Raw genomic sequence first — 16,869 nt, 5'->3', positions numbered from 1 at the left:
AGAAATTAATTTTTTTTTGGACATAATTAGAACAAACTTGAATCAATATCAATACATCGCAGTAGCCGTTATAACACTTCAATTTCATCTTTCACACAATCACTACTCATTTCAATTCAATGGCTTTTCGCTCCTTCTTCCTCTCATTTCCTTCCAAAATCACAAACTCCAAAACCCTCATAAACCCTAACCACACCTTCACCCTCCAATTCTCAACCTCTTTTCTCGTCACCAAAACCCCAAAAAAGCTCAAGAAAAAACACAAACCCAAATCAAGCCCCCGAACCAACCCAATCCAAACCCAGCCAAATCGCATAACCCAATTCGAACGAATCGTACAACGCGACGCCCTAACAAAATTCGTAACAAAATCAAAACAGTATCTCTCCAATCAACCCGAACATGTTCTCCAGCTCGACGACGCCGGTAAACTCCACCGCGAACTCGGCTTCCCCCGCGGCCGGAAGGTTTCCCGATCCATTCAACAGCATCCTCAACTCTTCCAAACCTACCGCCACACAAACGGCAAAATGTGGCTCGGATTCACCGATCTCATGGAAGAACTCCTCGCCGAAGAACAATCCGTTATGGAATCAATGGAACTCGATCGTGTCGATAAGGTTGGTAAGCTTCTCATGATGTCCGCGAATCACCGTATTCCGCTTAGTAAATTGCATCACTGTAGAATCTTATTTGGTTTACCTGATGATTTTCGTGACCGTGTTGTGAAGTACCCTAACTATTTCCGTGTTGTTGTAGATGACAACAATGACGGAAAGCATGTTCTTGAGTTGGTTAATTGGGATCCGCTTTTGGCGGTGAGTGCGCTCGAAAGAGAGTTTGTTGTTAATGAGGAAGGTGCTAAGAGGAAGTTTCATTTTCCTGTGAAGCATGGGAAGGATTTGGATTTGGAATTGGATGATAAGAGGAAGTTGAATTTGTTAAACGCGCTTCCGTTGGTTTCTCCGTATTCGGATGGTTCGAAATTAGATGTGTGGACTTTGGAAGCTGAGAAGTATAGGGTTGGATTGATTCATGAGTTTTTGAATTTGACGTTGGAGAAGAGAGCTTCGATTCATCACCTTGTTGAGTTTAAGGAGGAGTTTAGTTTGACTAAGCATACTTATCATATGCTGCTTAAGCAGCCGAGGGCGTTTTATTTGGCGGGAACTGAGATGAATTGGGTTGTGTTTTTGAAAGATGGTTATGATAGAAACGGTGTTTTGATTCATAAGGATCCTCAAGTGGTGTTCAATGAGAAGCTTTATAAGTATGCTCAGATACAGGATGAGGAAATGGAACCCGGTTCTGATGTTGGATTGGAAAATCAACCTATCACTTGAAAACTTTTTCAACAATGGATTATGAACAACTTAAAAAGGGTTTTTGGATTAAGAAAAGAAACATCGATTCAATGGAGAAATTTAAGTTAGTGTCCTGAGAATTGCATGGATGGCAAAGATTTTAGGTTCGCCAACTTTACTATTTTATCATCTAGGTATATTGGCTTTGATTTTCAACTTTCATATGCAATGAAATGTTCCTTTATATCAAGGTTTGGCTGCATGATTTTTTTTCATGATCAATATCATTATAAGATATCTTCAAGTTACTATAATAATTAATTAGTTAATATGAATCTTTTGATGCTCCTTCTATCCTCTAACTGAGTTTTACAGGATAACGAGTCTTCATTGAAAAGCAACTCATTCTTCAATGTCTCATGTTATTGTCCCTGCTTTCTACTGTTGGATAAACATGTACTAGATATCCCCTTCTTTTTTGTTTGTTTTTTTATCAATGAACTGAGAAAATTCTTATGGTTACTACTTACTAGATATTTGCATGCATGTAAAATGAATAATTCAATTACGAGATGATGGGAAAATTTGATTTCACCTTTGCAATGCTTTGATGAAGCAGGCATGTTTCGGTGGAACATTTACAAATACTCTATTAACCTTGCAAATTCTCAAATTCTAATATTCAATTTTTGACACAAACCCTAGTCACTCCACAACCTATGAAAATTAGGGACAGATTCAGTTTTACTGAGAAAATGTTCAAACCAAGTAAGGCATTGGCAATGAATTCACAAAATTGATTTAAAAGATTACTAACTTCAATGACAGATCTTTCTGGATATGATTATATGGGAATGATAAACTCTAACCCGCTTACTATTTTTCCAGTAATGCCATGGTTTCGGCTGCGAAGGTCCAACTGTGCAGGCTGTCAGATTTGTTTACAGTATTTTCGGACCACTTGAGTTCATCCATTGTTAATCAATTTTTCATGGTTGGAGAAAAGGAGATCTACTTGAATTATTATTTTATGGGAAGTTGTTATAAGGGATGTGCTAGGGTATCTGGTCAACTTCACTGAATATGCGAGTCAGTGTATTTCTTGCATTAACAGGAAGAGTATACAAACCTCTTCATTTTGAGTGAGTCCAAGTTATGAATATAAATAATAAGATATGTGTATAGTAAGTAGCCTAGTAAGATAGATCATCGATGGTGCTTGACCAAAAGTTCTCAGCTGTCTTGTTCAGATTCAGGTTTGCTATGACCTTCAATTAGTTGCTGCTGCAGATATTGGAGTTTTGTGGTGGCTATTTGATGTTCAGTTACAGCTTTTCTGAGCTGAACATAATAGTGCTTACTTTGAATTGTTAGTTGTCAACTTGTCATGGTTTTCAGTATTTAGATATGGTTTTAATGATACTGATAATGACAACAGTAGCAATTAGGCTGGCCAATTACTGTTTTGTACAGCCAAAAATGTATACATGAAGTTCACAAAATTTCCAAGATGATGACTGAGTTCCACATATTACATTTGCAGAATGAATTCCACACATTACATTTGCAGAATGGAGATGATGAAGACTTAATTATATCAAGTCTTGACAGAGACTGTCAATATCTTGCAACCATGTGCAGTCTCCTTTATGGTATATAAATCAAACACTAATAATTACAGGTTGAAGCAAACACACCAATGCCTACAACCAAACCTTACCATATTGGTTCGGTTTCAGGTTGAAGCATTAACTGCCCCCGTTTATAAGTTTTTGGAAACATAAAAGACTGGTGGAATGTTCCTTATTCAGACAACTACTGATGTTTAGATCGGCTCTTGGACCTGTGCCTGCTTTTCTGGGCTAAACCAGTGCTGCTTCTATGCACACTGGAGGAACTTGATCCTCCTTGGACTCCTTTCTTTAGTGCTCTTCTGTTGGAGGACCGGCTGCTGTTTCCAAGTGCAGCTTTGGCAACACTATCAGTGAGCATCTCTCTAGCCCTTTGAGGCTTGATGGCATCCTTGTTCAGGTATACTAGCTTTGGAAGAAGACCACAGACTGCTTTGCGCAGTTGCTCATCACCGATGTTGCTTTGAATTGGATTTCCAAGCAGATTCAGGGCCTGAAGTGAGTTGTAGTTTGCTACAAGCTGGCCTAATGCTTTTGTTGTTGTTATCCTGTTAAAGCTCAAGTCCAGAACTGTTAGCTTCAATAACCGGTGAAGCCCCTCAACATCACTTATCTTGTTTCCCGCAAGATATAGCTCTTTAATCGGTGTACAATTTGATAACCCTGATAAACACAGTCAAGTACTATGTGAAGACTAAGATTCAAGAAGTAAAAAATCTCCATTGAGCATCAGCCCATATAGAAACTAACCTTGTCCAATTCTTGAGATGCGATTATAACTTAGGTCAAGTACACGCAATCGAGTTAATTCTCGGAGGCCCTCAATGGTGCTGATCTTGTTTCTTGACAAATTTAGTGTGTGAAGACTCTTTGGGAGAAATCCAGGTGTGATATGAACTGCAAATCAATCAAGAGGAAAACCAATCAATTGAGTTTGTATTGTTTCGAACTTGAAATCATATTAAAGGTTATTTTCTTCTCAGATGAGTTATACCTATGAAATTGTTAGACAAATTCACTGAGCGAAGACTGGAGAAGTGTGCTATTGTGGGGATGGCTTTAATACCAATACCACATATATGAGCTGCAGTTGAGGTTGAATTCAGAGACTGGACCACGCTATTAGCGTACAAAATATCCTTTGAAAAATCGGCATCTTGATGTCGAGTCAACTGGGTCGTGCTTCTTGCAATTGATCTATCAGCATCTGGAGAAGATGGCAGGTCAATGCTTCCAATATTGTCAACAGTAAAATCATCCTCAGGAGGTGGCTGCTGATTTTCAAGATCTTTCACCCACTCATCCACTCTGTTAAAGGAGGAGGGTTCTGCTGAGAAGGCAACCCATTGATTTTGTGTCCAAAAATCCAAGTTTTTTTCCTTGTGAAATCTGCTCCGCCTTGGATTTTCAATAATTTTATCCTTTCCCCTATTCCTAAAGTACTCCCCAGACGATGATGCAGGAGAGGGCGATCTCACGTGTCTCAATGTCTTACCTTGTTTTGGCTCCAGGATATCTGAAGAGTACCCGCATTGATTATTCAAAACTGCATTTGCAGGATGTAATTGTGTTGATTTGCTGACCAAAGGTAAATGAATGTTCCTGTGGCTCCAGAGGAACAACTTCCACCATAATTTCTTACTTCCAGAAGGGAGAACTTGACTAGACGAACGCCTTTTCAACATCACTTTATCAGCACTGCGCTGAGTCATCACAGACCTGGGACTTTCTAAATTTGCGGATAATTCTTGTAAATCCTCAAAAGATCTTAACTTTGAAGATGGAAAGTGATGAGCAGTCTTCCTAAGTATATCCCTTCTTTCCAGGTTAGAACAAGATCGCTTCAGCTTTGGAGAATCCCAGAAGTCACACTTGCCAATCCCAGGATCACTGACATGCCCACTTAGGATTAAATCAACGCTCTTTTTGTTGTATTTATCATCTCTGTCTTCCAATTGAATGTTGACTTGTTTTTTATATAAACTGTGGGTGTTCATCTCCTTACCTATTCGATCATATCCTCCTTTACTTGCAACAGCTTCATGAACTTGGAGATCAAAATCAGATAGCTCTCTCTTGATGGATGGTGAATCTTCATGCTCATCTTCCCCGTCATACGCTTCTTGTACTTCAGTCTTCATAGGACTCTCGAGACTCATAACTTTCACATTACACCTCGAATTCATCTGGGTGGCATCAGGCTTTAAATCACGACTCTTTGATGATCCTTCAATGCCCTGAAGAGACAAAGCAAGTAAATTATATGTTTACTCCAACCTCAAAAAGACAAAACCAGACATGATATCTGAATGTATGTTATTTTTACCTTGATTTTATTCTTCCTTCCAATCAAAACAGAAACACACCTACACATGGCCATGACAGAAGATTAAGCTTGTTCTGAATCCTTTTATATTCAGCCTCTCTCAAGCCTTGTGTTAGTTTACATACAAAATCCTATTACATCACTTCCCCGTGACGGAGAAGATTGGATCACATTGGAGAAGATTGGATCAGAGAAAGTTAGCCATAATCAGTGGGAAGGACCAGGACAAGAAATAGGAGCTTGTCCAAACAAAGCTTTGGACCAGAAATAGTATATGCATATGCTGATGCCTCAGCTCTTCAAAGTTCCATGAATATTTGTCTCTTGAAATAGACCTATCCAATTGAAAACCAACCAATGGTTCAGAACTTCAGATAAACAAAATATGCCCAGCCGAACATTGATTCCAAAAACTTCTAGAACTCCACGTAACAAAACTGCAACCTACGAATATGTTCTTTTATAAAGTGGTATGTACATGATATCTATTATCTAGAACTTGCAGTACATACACTGCATCGATCAAATAAGAATATATACTACTGTTGACAAAAATCTGCATGCAAGAGCCATTATTTCAAGGGTTAAAGGAAACAAGAGCTCAAAAAAGAGTAACATCTAATGAGGGAACATTTTAGGGTAAAAAAGCAAACCTTTTGAAACGAAGTTCCGCCAGATTGTCAAACTAATTAAGACCCGATATATGATGTGTTTGTGCTGTGTATACACAAAAAACTAAACAAGTGGAAGTGGAGAGGTTGGGATTATGTATTATTGTTTGTTGTCTGTTTTGACTAAGTGTACTGAGTTTTGTTGAAGGGTGCTGAATGGACATTATTAAATGTCTGAGTGCATATGGCATTATTTTTCTAAAATAAATGACGCATAAACGCGGAACAAACACGGCGTGTCTGGTTACGTGTTTAGATCCGTGAGGTCATTCCCAAGACAAGAAATTGACTATAGTGTGTGCGTGGCCACTGCATGTTGAGATATGTGCTTCTTCACAAATCACAACAACTATTACAATCCTATCCTACACTAAAATTAAGAATGAAGCCTATGTCATTTTTTCTTCTCTCTGTTGGAAATGGAAATATAACACAGTTTAGCCTATTAAATAAAATGAGAAAGCAGAAAGGAAGGACAATGGTAACTTGTGAATTACTAGTAGTTGCAGATTTTCTAAAAAATTGTACATTGATATTTTCTCAAAAATTTTAAATTATTTTCTAATACAAACCTTTTTTTTTAATTTTTTTTTTATCTTATAAGTTAGCATGAGCCTTTTTATAAGTTATGAACTATTATGTTTTGTTTTTAAGAAAATATATAATCATTTTATGCAATGCAAAGGATCTTCACCAACATCATTTGGGTCCTCAGCAGCAGATTTCTGAGCATGATCACAAACAAGCATGTCACTTTCAATTTAGAGATAATCTTTTCATTTTGTTCTCACTAGAAACAAAACAAAAATATTAGTAATTAAAAAATAATCAGCTACATTTGTAAAAATAAATCTCGTGGCACCTCCACTCCTTACCAATTTTTATAGAAAATCCGGAGAAATTAACATGCCACTTCATATTATATATGTCATCTTTCAAGGAGTACGTTGTTATCATATTATCTCTGTAAAATATCGAATATTTTTAAATTTCCGGTTTCGTACCGGAAATTTTGTCAGATTACCTATTTACCGCGTGTTCCGTTTGTGCAGATCAGGTGGCCAGCAACGAACGACTTGATCTTCAATGGTGAATGAGAGAAAAAAAGGGGTTGTACCTGCAAGACACTCCGATGCCAAAGTAAGAGAGGGAACAAAGGTACAACAAAATGTTTGAAGTTTGGGCAAAGTTTGGATTACCGGTGTGGACTAGATCACGCTATATTTGTGGGCCTGAGAGTAATTTAAGGGCCCAAAGTATAGGAGACCGTTAGATTAGGTCGTAGTCCATCCGGGCATAACTACTAGTTGTTGGCGAGCACGACGTGACGACATGCTTGAATGTCTTTATCCTAAAAGACCCTGCTGCTTAAGCGCGCTCGGCCGAGGGGCAGAAAGGATCACGTGCCCTTGGATTGTCCAGAGGAGTAGGCCAATGCTTATTGGGTTGTTATATAAACGCGAGTGGGTTGGCCCAATCAGAGTGATTGGGTCAGTCCAAAACACCGCGCCTGATGTTACATACCGGAAATTTTAAATTTTCGGTTCCGGATATTTGAAGTTTCTGGTATGTATCATCAGTTAGAAAACATACCGGAAAATTTTCGGTATGACTTCAGTTTATAAAATTACCAGAATTTTGAAATTTTCGGTGATTGAAAAATACCGGAAATTTCAAATTTCAAGTAATACTGGTACTTGATTTTTTTAACTTGAATAACATTTACGGTGAAATAACAAACCGTCTTAATATATAAATAGAATAAATGTCATACATATCATTACAACAAAACTACACTTTTTGCATCATTAGAAAAATTCTTCCTAATGTCTGCTTCCTAAACAATTCTTCCTAGTGTCTGAACTGACCCACATATGCTGATTCTCACACTTTTGCATTATTAGAACAATTCTTCCTCCAACAATCAGTGAAGGGAGGCAGTGGAAGATCAAGTCTCAACTTTACATGAATCCAATGATTACGGTTGACAAAACCAACAACAATGATTGCACGTCGACTCGTGTATGGTAGTAGAGCTATGAGAAGTGGGAAAAATGTTATGTTCATCAACATGGAAAGAGAAACAAATACAACATTGTATCTAGAAGTAACAGGGTAACCCATATCTGGAATCGACATCCATTTCTCCTTACTCTGAACACCCAAGTGTTTTACGAGTAATGAATTACTAACATCACAGACAGTGTCATATAACAACTTGGAAAATAAATCTTCGTGTTGCTGGATTTGAGTATGCAACTGTCTCCGAACATCATAACATGCATCTTCCTCCCATCCAAATATAGATGAAATACAACGGAAACCACAATTTCCATCCGGTTCAACATCAACAATGTCATCGATGTATGGATGAAAGAAAGCAGGAAACTTTGAGAAGTACTTGCCTTTTGCAAAATTGGTAGAAGGTTGCTTACCAATCGGCATGGTTGACGATTGACTGCCACTTGGTTGTGTGCATGATCTCTTTGTAGTCTGACTCCCCTATGAAGTATCAACATATTCCCACTGACTTGGATCACGATGCACATCACTTTACTCATCTTTTCTACTCTTATTAACCCATCTCTTTGGCTTGTATTTCACCGGCGATGGACACATTGAAGTTGTGGATAGATAGGCAAGATCACGAACTTTTTTCTTTAACGCCCTTTGACCCACAATATCCATAGTACTGAATTGTCTCTTTAACTCTTCGTACTCATCTTCTAAATCCCACTTGCTCTCGTCAGGACTCACCTCATGTTCTAAAATTTGCAATTTCATCCAAAACACATGAATAGTTTCCGTATAAGTATGCCTAGAATTTAGTAGCCGACGAGCTGACACGCACACGGTAATCCATGTGCTGTTCTCATGTAACAACCACACCTCTCCTTGCTCGCACCAACAAATTTAACTCTTTCTAGTTCCTTTCCAATGAGTTATATACACTATCTTGAAACAAAATTGTGCAATTTATAATAGAATGAGGTGTTATACCGACACTTTTATGGAACCTAGCTGCAACTTCAACATTGTATTCACTACATCCCAGCTTGCACATAAATCACCACGACTTGTAGTCAACATGTTCTTCAATCTCCAATATGCGGACTCCACCCTATAAATCATGGACACATTAAATAAACAAATCGCAAATAGAAAACATAAACATATTTCCTGTTAGAGAAATGTACCTGTTTGTTGTTGTGTTCCCTAAATGAGTGACTCTGTTAGTCCATGCAGCAACAAATTTTTCTTTATACGGTGTTAACCATGTTTCTTTCACATGCTTGACAAATAATGGAGTATCACCACACACACTCTCGAAGTGGTTAAGATGTACATAAAATTCATCTTTTATATTTGAATACATCATGTTGTTCCATTGATCCATGACATGTTCTTGTCTATCTGTTTTCACATACTCTTTACATTTCATGCTAACGTTTTTTGAAATATGAAACATACACAGGAAATGAGACACATTTGGATACACGGAACCAATGACATTCATTAATGCAAGTTCCTGGTCCGTCACCATGACATATGGTAGCAACTTCTTAGAATAGAACAACTTTTTAAGCTTCTTTAGTGCCCATGTGAAGCTATCCTCCCATTTCATGTTCCAAATATGAAAAAGCAACTAAAAACGTATATTTTGTTGATGTAACACCAACAATCTCAAGCAGTGGTAGTCGGTACCTGCACGATTAAAAAACACATTCAACAACCAGCTCACTCGACATATTTTTAAGATGGGAGAAATTAAAATTAAAATTCTTACCTATTTGTTTTGTACGTGCAATCAAAAATCAACACTAGAGGAAACATATTCAACAACTTGATAGAGACAGGGTGTGTCCAGAAGATATTAGCCACAATATCTGAATTCTCCTTATTTCTAGACCAGCACATGTATTTCTCTTGGTGAATAAGGATAAATAACATTTGTGTTTCTGTCAGTGCACCTCTCTTGCCCAATCTGTATATTACTATAGCTCGGAATATATGAGTAATACTCGTGAGACTTTCTGGGTCTTTATCTTTCTAAGCAGACACAACGTACCATGGTGCCATATTGTACTTCGTCATGTCATTCACAAACTTTATGTCATCATCTTTTAGACGGCCCAAGATGTCATGATCTACCAAATCCTTATCTAGTATATGATTATGCATCCCACATTTGACCTCCACCTTCCAACCAATACCACTCGAAATATATCTTAGCCTAAATGTGCATCTAAGCCTAATAGTATAATTTCCATCAGAAGCGCCCACAACTTCATTTTTCTTTTTGTAATTTCCTCCTTTGTCACAACCCATAATCAATTTATCATTCCTCCCTTGCATTCCATTAGTAGAATCGGATCAAATTGTAACAACAACAACACCATGACTTTTTTCAATTGAACGTGTCCATTCTAGAACCTTATCTCGTGATTCAAAAATCTGACGATCACAAAACATTTAATTAGATAACTACATCAATTTATAAAAACAAATTGTGTATGAAGTAAAGTAAACATATCTTATCTGTGACGAAGTACTGCGTAAGATCACTACATGAATCCGCAAACGAATCTGAAGCCGCCGGTTCATGACCACAAAGATATTAAACTTCATCTGCCATACCGAAAATTTTTGGTCTGAGTTATACTTATTTTTGGAACAATTCCTGAGATAAGCAATTCTGAGTTAAGAAATGGTTCTGATAGTAGGGGTGTTTTTGCTTAAGGTTTTCTGGTTGTCTTTGCTTGTTGCATCACCTGAGGACATGTAATGGTTTAAGTTTAGGGGTGTGTTAACCCACAGTTTGTGAGTTAATACATGACTTTTAAGTTGATAATCTAGTTTCATTTTATGCTTATTTACTTTGTTTTCATGCATTTGTGTTATCTTAATCAAATTAGTGTGGAGTACATTAGGTGCTCCCATTTGTTAGTTTTAATTTTGTTTTGTGTGCAGAGGTTAGCTAATAGTCAAGCTAAGGCAAGACTGGAATAGTATGCTGATGGGCCACGAGTTGAGAAAACTTGATGCATGAAGAGCCAACCCTTGCAAGTTGTTGCGCTAGTAAAGAGGGAGTGGGAAGAAGTATAAAATGGAGGGAAATACTCAGTGGGTGCAGAAAATGATAGTGGAAATGATTCAAATTCAAGAATGAAGAGGGTGGTGCTAAAGGACAAATTTTGGTACGCAGGTACACTGTGCGCTTCCTGCTCCTGATGTCATAGTCTGCACATTTCACATTGTCCCCCTAGTGTTGTCGGTTGGTACGAAGATTTTATTGTCTCTATGCTGAAGACGTTGAAGATACATGGGTTGGGTGAACTAATCGAATCTAGGCCCATAATCCAAGGCAGTAACAGAAACCCTAATTCCTTGACCTATTTAAAGAGCTGAAATCATAGTTGGAAGGGGTTCAGGAAAAAGATATTTCAAGTTATAATATATGCAAGTCTGAGAGTCTGTCTGTAGAAGTGGGAACGAGTTTCTCTCCTTTCCTAGGTTTGTGCTGATAGATGATCCTTGGTGTGACTGGAGTTTCATCTTGAATATTAACCATCTCAAGTCTTACCCCGAGTTCCTCTTAGGTTGATTTCTTTTGTTCATCTTTTTGTCTTAAGATGTTTCCTTTGAGAACCATGTTCATTGTCTGTACTCAACTCAATATGAGCTAAACCTCTTGTAGTTGAGCTATGTGATATTAATATTAGAAGTGTGTTTATGTTATATGTTTGTGTGGTTAATGATTGCTTTATCATGTGTTTTTATTTCCTAAAATCTATTTCTTTGATTGATCACCTTAGAGATAGGTAATAGCTTGTTGTTGCGAGAGATCCAACAACAAGTGTATTTCATGTATAAAAATGGTTGACAGAGTAGAATAGAGATATTCACTTAACCTAGTTTACTTAGACATAAAAAACTACAACCATTAAGAAATTCAGAACTATTAATAGATGTATAATAGGGTTATAAGTGAAGCTTAGAGATTTGTGTTCCTTGCCCTTTTCAAGCATGCTTATGATTGATGTAGAAATACAACACTAGATGTAACGACCCAATTTTTATTTCCTTATTTAAATTATTAGGTGTTTATGTTATTAATTATTATTTATGTGATAATTAATTATTTGTTATGTTTTGGTGATTAATTGAATATGTGTGTTATTTAATTAATTAAGTGAGTATGTGAATACTAGTATATGTCTAGTAATGGGCCTAATTAATTAGAATATAGAATTAGGTGGGTTAAGCCCAATTTGTTAAAATGAGTTACTAAAGAAAATTAGGGTTTTAGAGACATAACTATTTTTGGGGAAAAAGAAAGAAAAGAGGCTAGAGAGAAAGAGATGAGGGTGTGGATCTAAGTGATTATAAGTAGATATAAGTGGGTAAAGATAATTGAGTTAGAAAATGCATGATTTTGAATGGGTAGTTTACTATTTCTTGAGTTTTGCTTTGGAATTGGTATGTTTATCCTTAAATCATGTGAAAACTAACTTGTATTCTTGATTCAATATGAGATTCTATGAATGGGTATGTGAATAACAAATGATTTAGTGTATGTATGTTAAATTTGAGAAAAACTAACTTTTGAGATTGTGTAGAATCCATAAAATTAATGTTTGAAACATGTTTTGATGCTAGTAAGTGATGCATATATGTTATGTTGATGATATGAAACATTTGATTATTGATAGAGAAGGTTTGGGGATTTGTAATGGGGTTGAAATTGAGTTTAGAAACATAAAAATCTAGTTTTTTTTGTTCTGGTACAGTGGTAATCGGTTACCAGTATAAGGGTAACCGGTTACTACTTGAAAAATAGCGTTTCTAAACATTTTAACAGGGTGTAGCCGGTTACGGTTCTGAGGGTAACCGATTACCGCTGTTTGGACAGTTTTTTATAAACTTTGAAAATTCATATCTTTTGAACCCTAACTCCATTTTGAGTGTCGTTCGAAGCGTTGGAAAGATAATGAGATGATCTATACATTGGTAGAATAAAATTAATCATAGGGTATAGTCTCTAGATATTGAAACTAAGATGAAATGATGAACTATGTAGAGATAACATAGGAAATGTGTTCTTTGTTATGAGTTGGTGTAACTATGTTATGTTATACTTGATGAATGATTTCCTTATGATGAGACAATGAGATCATGTGGTGATATAGCAATAGGTAATGCCTTTCTATTTTGAATTGATTTAACTATGTTTTATCGTGACTTAACGTATGTGCTATAATGAATTGATGTTCGATGTGGATAACATGTGTTGGTATTGTTAAGTATATGTTATGATGATGTGTTGAATTGGTGAATACTATGAGTATGATACGTATGTGAGTGAAGACATGTTACTTGAATTGTATTTATGTAATATGTGAATTGATGTTGGGTGATGATAACATTGTTGAGCTATGATGTTATATTTTATTCGTGATGTGTGTAAATGTTTAATGCTATTTGGATGCATTGTTGATGATGAAATCATGTTGTGTATGTTGTGCAATGTTGGAAGAGATGTGATTATGTATGGTAAGAGTTTGAGATCGTCTTATTTGTATGGGTCTTTTTTGATGCACACTTACACAAGCATGAGTCTTTGAAAGAGGCGATGTCGGATAATCTTGCAAAGATTATTTGCTTGTCCCAAACTTAACACCGAATGGGGTTTGAAAGCTTAACGCCGAATGGAGCGTTAGAGGTGGTTATCTAGTCTAAGAGATGGACAATCTGCTTGTCGGAAATGATAGCGGAGGGATCCACATGCATATCACATAAAGTCACACTTGAGTCGCACGTGTCTATGTGAATTATTGTAGTTGTGTGATTATGTGATATGATTATGTGGAATGATTTTGGTGGAAATACAGATATGGGGATGTTGTGATTTGATTATGTGTTGTGATTTTGGTGTATACTTGAATTGTATTTGATAATTGTATACAATTGACATTTGTGGTAATTGAATATAATTACTTGAATTGTGGAGCTATGTCGTATGAGGTAAACATGTGAATCTTGATATATTATATATGATGCATGTTTATGCGAAGAGTGATGAATTCTTGGAATTTATTGTTGTTGTGCTTTACATTTTCCATTATTATGTTTATTTATAATGATTTGAATTTTCACCCTTCTGTTTGAATGATGTTCATCGCGACATTGCGCAGGTTGTGAAGAGTAATGGTGCTTCAGAGGAGGCTTAGCTTGAAGTTTTAGATCTCCTTAGCGTGTTTTGACTAGGTAGTCATATTGTGCTCTGGTCATACGTAACACATGGGATTTGGGTTTATTGTTATTACCTATGTTTTGAAATTATGAGATATTGTTTTACTCATGTGTATTTTCTATTTGAATGTGATATATTGTTGATGAGTGGCCTTTGAGCCGAGATGCTGAGATATGGTGAATGATGTATGGGAATCATTCGAATTACCATTTTATTTTATGAGATGATTATTCCGCTTGTGGCTTTGCATGTTGTTTAATTTCGTGTTACTTGGAAATGACCATTGCATGTTAAAGTGTTATTTTTGGTTTAAAATGTGTGTAACGCCCTCACGTGGTGCATGCTTGTTACTCTGATATGTGCAAATGTATGCTTTATTTAGTAGTATAGATTTGGGAGTGTTACACCAGATCCTTCTGACCTTGCCTGTCACGACACCACATATCATTAACACATAAACACACTAAATATATTAATGGACATGCCCAGTCTAAGCTATAGGTAAACTAGGCATATGCCTAGGGCCTCAAAATTTAATTTCATATTACCTACTATTACTACTTAATTAGAGATCCTATCAATAAAAACAAAAACTAATAACTTTCATTTTAATAATTTGTTCCTTTTCAATATTCTATTGATAGAATAACTACACTTTATTATCATTGAAGGATCTATTCACCTTTTTCAAGTAAAATCACATATTATTGCTAAGGTTTATGGGAATTTTGTTTTTTTTAATTAATATAAACTCTCACTATCAATTTTTTTAGAAGTGTGCTGTCACTTTTCTCTTGGAGTAGAAAGAGAAAAGGTATTGTACAAAACTTAATTAGATTTTATTTATTTAATATTTTTTAATTAGTTTTAATATAAAATCCTTATATTTATTTAATTATTTTATTTTTGGTAATTTTTTATATCTGTGTTCATTGTAAAATATTTAGTATTTTATTTTAAATCAAATTAAAATTTTGAATCAAAAAGATTAAAATTAAAATTAAAATAGTTGAAGTTTTATTTGAAATATCGAACAAATTTAATTATCATATTTAATAAATAATTTTGTGATTTAAAAATATAAATATTGACTTTTAAATAAAATTATTATTTTTATAAAATTAGCCTTAGGCCTCAGTATTGGTTGGGCTGACCCTGTTAATGGATCAAAAGCTCAACTATATTTCTCTTAATATTTTTACACGACACTATTCTTATTTGTTTGCTTTATTTTACAAGAAATTAGATTCAAAATCATCATCTATTATTACTTCTCTACTTATGCTTAAAGTGAAAGAATAATTATAATACAAAATTCATATCTAAGTAGTAACACTCTCCGTGGGTACGATACTCTTCACTTTATCACTTGCTATGATAAAAAAACATGTATACTTGCATGTGACACCTTTGAGAAATACGAACATTTAGCCATGGATTTTGTGTTGGACTTGCCTCATACACAACAAGGTGTAGATTATGTGTTTGTCGTAGTAGATAGATTCTCCAAGATGACACCCTTTATTGCTTGTAAGAAGACTATTGATACGCCCAACATAGTCAAACTGTATTGTAGGGAGGTTGTGTGTTTTCATGAATATAAAGCATATGAGGTTCTTTATCAAGAAGAGAACTTAGGGTCAAGTTCTTCAGAAGTGGAGGAACTGATGTAGGCAGGTTCAATGTGCGTATCGAAGAAGAACTCGCACGTCGGAAAGGTTCCACATGACTTGTGCAAGTTTAGTGTCCGATGTCAGAATAACTATTATTATACCTTCTAGATAGGGAATCGAATCACGAGTCCAACTCATTGCTTTGTTGTGACCTATGGGATTTTTAATCCATCCTAGTTTATTTTCGACCCAAAATCAATATTTTACTATTTTACGCATTTTGTTTTATTTATTTAATTCTGTTTTGGATTAAAGGCCCATTATGGTTTCTTTGTTTTTGGTATTTAAAGACCTTTGGCGTGGCCGTCATGATTTATCTTTCATTATGATAAAATTCAGTTTTCTTCTTTTTAGTGGATTCCAGGTTATTTGACAAGTTTGTCGCTTGCAAAATTGTGTTATGTTATAGGTTTAGTGCCTTCTATGCCTTTCGTGTTTCTGACTGTGTTGAGTTAGGTGTGGGTGAATGAAGAACACACTTTAGATTCTCTCAAGGTTCTTGGTAAAAATGGATTTCTAGGTTCTTGGGTGATTGTTCTAAGATTGATTAATTATGCCATTTGATTGACCAATTCCCTCACTTTCTCTGGGTTTCTTGGTCTTTAACAATAACATAAGAACAACAATGATTCACAATACGTGTTTCCTTACACTTTTTTTGAGTTTTTCTCACAAGGGTAACACTCTCTCTTTCATTGACAAAAAGGAGCAAGATGAATTTTTGGTGCAAGAGGGTAGACACATTCTCTAAACTTACTGATCCAAAGGTTTTTTTTAATTAAATCATAAGGTAATGATTCGAATCAAGGAGATAATTAAATTGAATCAAAGGTTGAAAAGAATGGAAAGAGACCATGATTTGAGTCATGTGTACCTCATGGTTCGACTCAAAGAAGTTGTGTCTCGAATCACACTTTGCTTTGATTTGACTCAAATGAGGCTGAGCCAAATCTCACATTTCACGAGATACTATGATTCAAGTCACATATATGTATGATTCGAATCATACA

General features: G+C 35.7%; 3 protein-coding genes across 6 annotated transcripts; 1 reads left to right on the top strand and 2 right to left on the bottom strand.

Annotated features, from left to right (window-relative positions):
• Positions 1-7: 7 nt before the first annotated feature.
• LOC131662060 (protein WHAT'S THIS FACTOR 1 homolog, chloroplastic) lies at positions 8-2,562 on the top strand. Of its 2 annotated transcripts, none has more exons than XM_058931742.1 (2): positions 8-1,468; positions 2,193-2,562. In XM_058931742.1, the coding sequence occupies exon 1, from the start codon at positions 120-122 to the stop codon at positions 1,341-1,343; it is 1,224 nt and encodes a 407-aa protein (XP_058787725.1). In that variant the 5' UTR covers positions 8-119; the 3' UTR covers positions 1,344-1,468; positions 2,193-2,562. The 2 variants fall into 2 exon arrangements, with proteins under 2 accessions (XP_058787725.1, XP_058787724.1); XM_058931741.1 differs by having other exon boundaries at positions 8-1,498.
• Positions 2,563-2,715: 153 nt separating this feature from the next.
• LOC131662059 (uncharacterized) lies at positions 2,716-6,112 on the bottom strand. 3 transcript variants are annotated; one of them, XM_058931739.1, is made up of 5 exons: positions 5,915-6,112; positions 5,262-5,817; positions 3,930-5,172; positions 3,686-3,832; positions 2,716-3,598 (listed from the first exon to the last, which is right to left on the bottom strand). In XM_058931739.1, the coding sequence occupies exons 2-5, from the start codon at positions 5,313-5,315 to the stop codon at positions 3,120-3,122; spliced, it is 1,923 nt and encodes a 640-aa protein (XP_058787722.1). In that variant the 5' UTR covers positions 5,316-5,817; positions 5,915-6,112; the 3' UTR covers positions 2,716-3,119. The 3 variants fall into 3 exon arrangements, with proteins under 3 accessions (XP_058787722.1, XP_058787723.1, XP_058787720.1); XM_058931740.1 differs by having other exon boundaries at positions 5,262-5,705; XM_058931737.1 differs by having other exon boundaries at positions 5,262-5,596.
• Positions 6,113-7,816: 1,704 nt separating this feature from the next.
• On the bottom strand, positions 7,817-8,377 carry LOC131658414 (uncharacterized). Its single transcript, XM_058927709.1, has one exon. It carries the CDS (start codon positions 8,375-8,377, stop codon positions 7,817-7,819), a length of 561 nt encoding a protein of 186 aa, XP_058783692.1.
• Between the last annotated feature and the right edge of the window lie 8,492 nt (positions 8,378-16,869).

This window comes from Vicia villosa, linkage group LG3 (assembly GCF_029867415.1).
Source record: "Vicia villosa cultivar HV-30 ecotype Madison, WI linkage group LG3, Vvil1.0, whole genome shotgun sequence".
Lineage (NCBI taxonomy): Eukaryota > Viridiplantae > Streptophyta > Magnoliopsida > Fabales > Fabaceae > Vicia > Vicia villosa.
Note: the sequence above shows the minus strand (reverse complement) of the source record. Positions and strands in the feature narration are given on the sequence as shown.

What these genes read in the sequence shown, in the direction of transcription:
- LOC131662060 (XM_058931742.1), top strand. Translation starts at nt 120, where the DNA reads ATGGCTTTTCGCTCCTTCTTCCTCTCATTTCCTTCCAAAATCACAAAC.
- LOC131662059 (XM_058931739.1), bottom strand. Translation starts at nt 5,315, where the DNA reads ATGGCCATGTGTAGGTGTGTTTCTGTTTTGATTGGAAGGAAGAATAAA. An exon ending in TTTGTCTAACAATTTCATAG is followed by an intron (nt 3,833 to 3,929) that starts GTATAACTCATC and finishes ATTGATTTGCAG; the next exon opens with TTCATATCACACCTGGATTT. An exon ending in CATCTCAAGAATTGGACAAG is followed by an intron (nt 3,599 to 3,685) that starts GTTAGTTTCTAT and finishes TGTGTTTATCAG; the next exon opens with GGTTATCAAATTGTACACCG.
- LOC131658414 (XM_058927709.1), bottom strand. Translation starts at nt 8,377, where the DNA reads ATGCCGATTGGTAAGCAACCTTCTACCAATTTTGCAAAAGGCAAGTAC.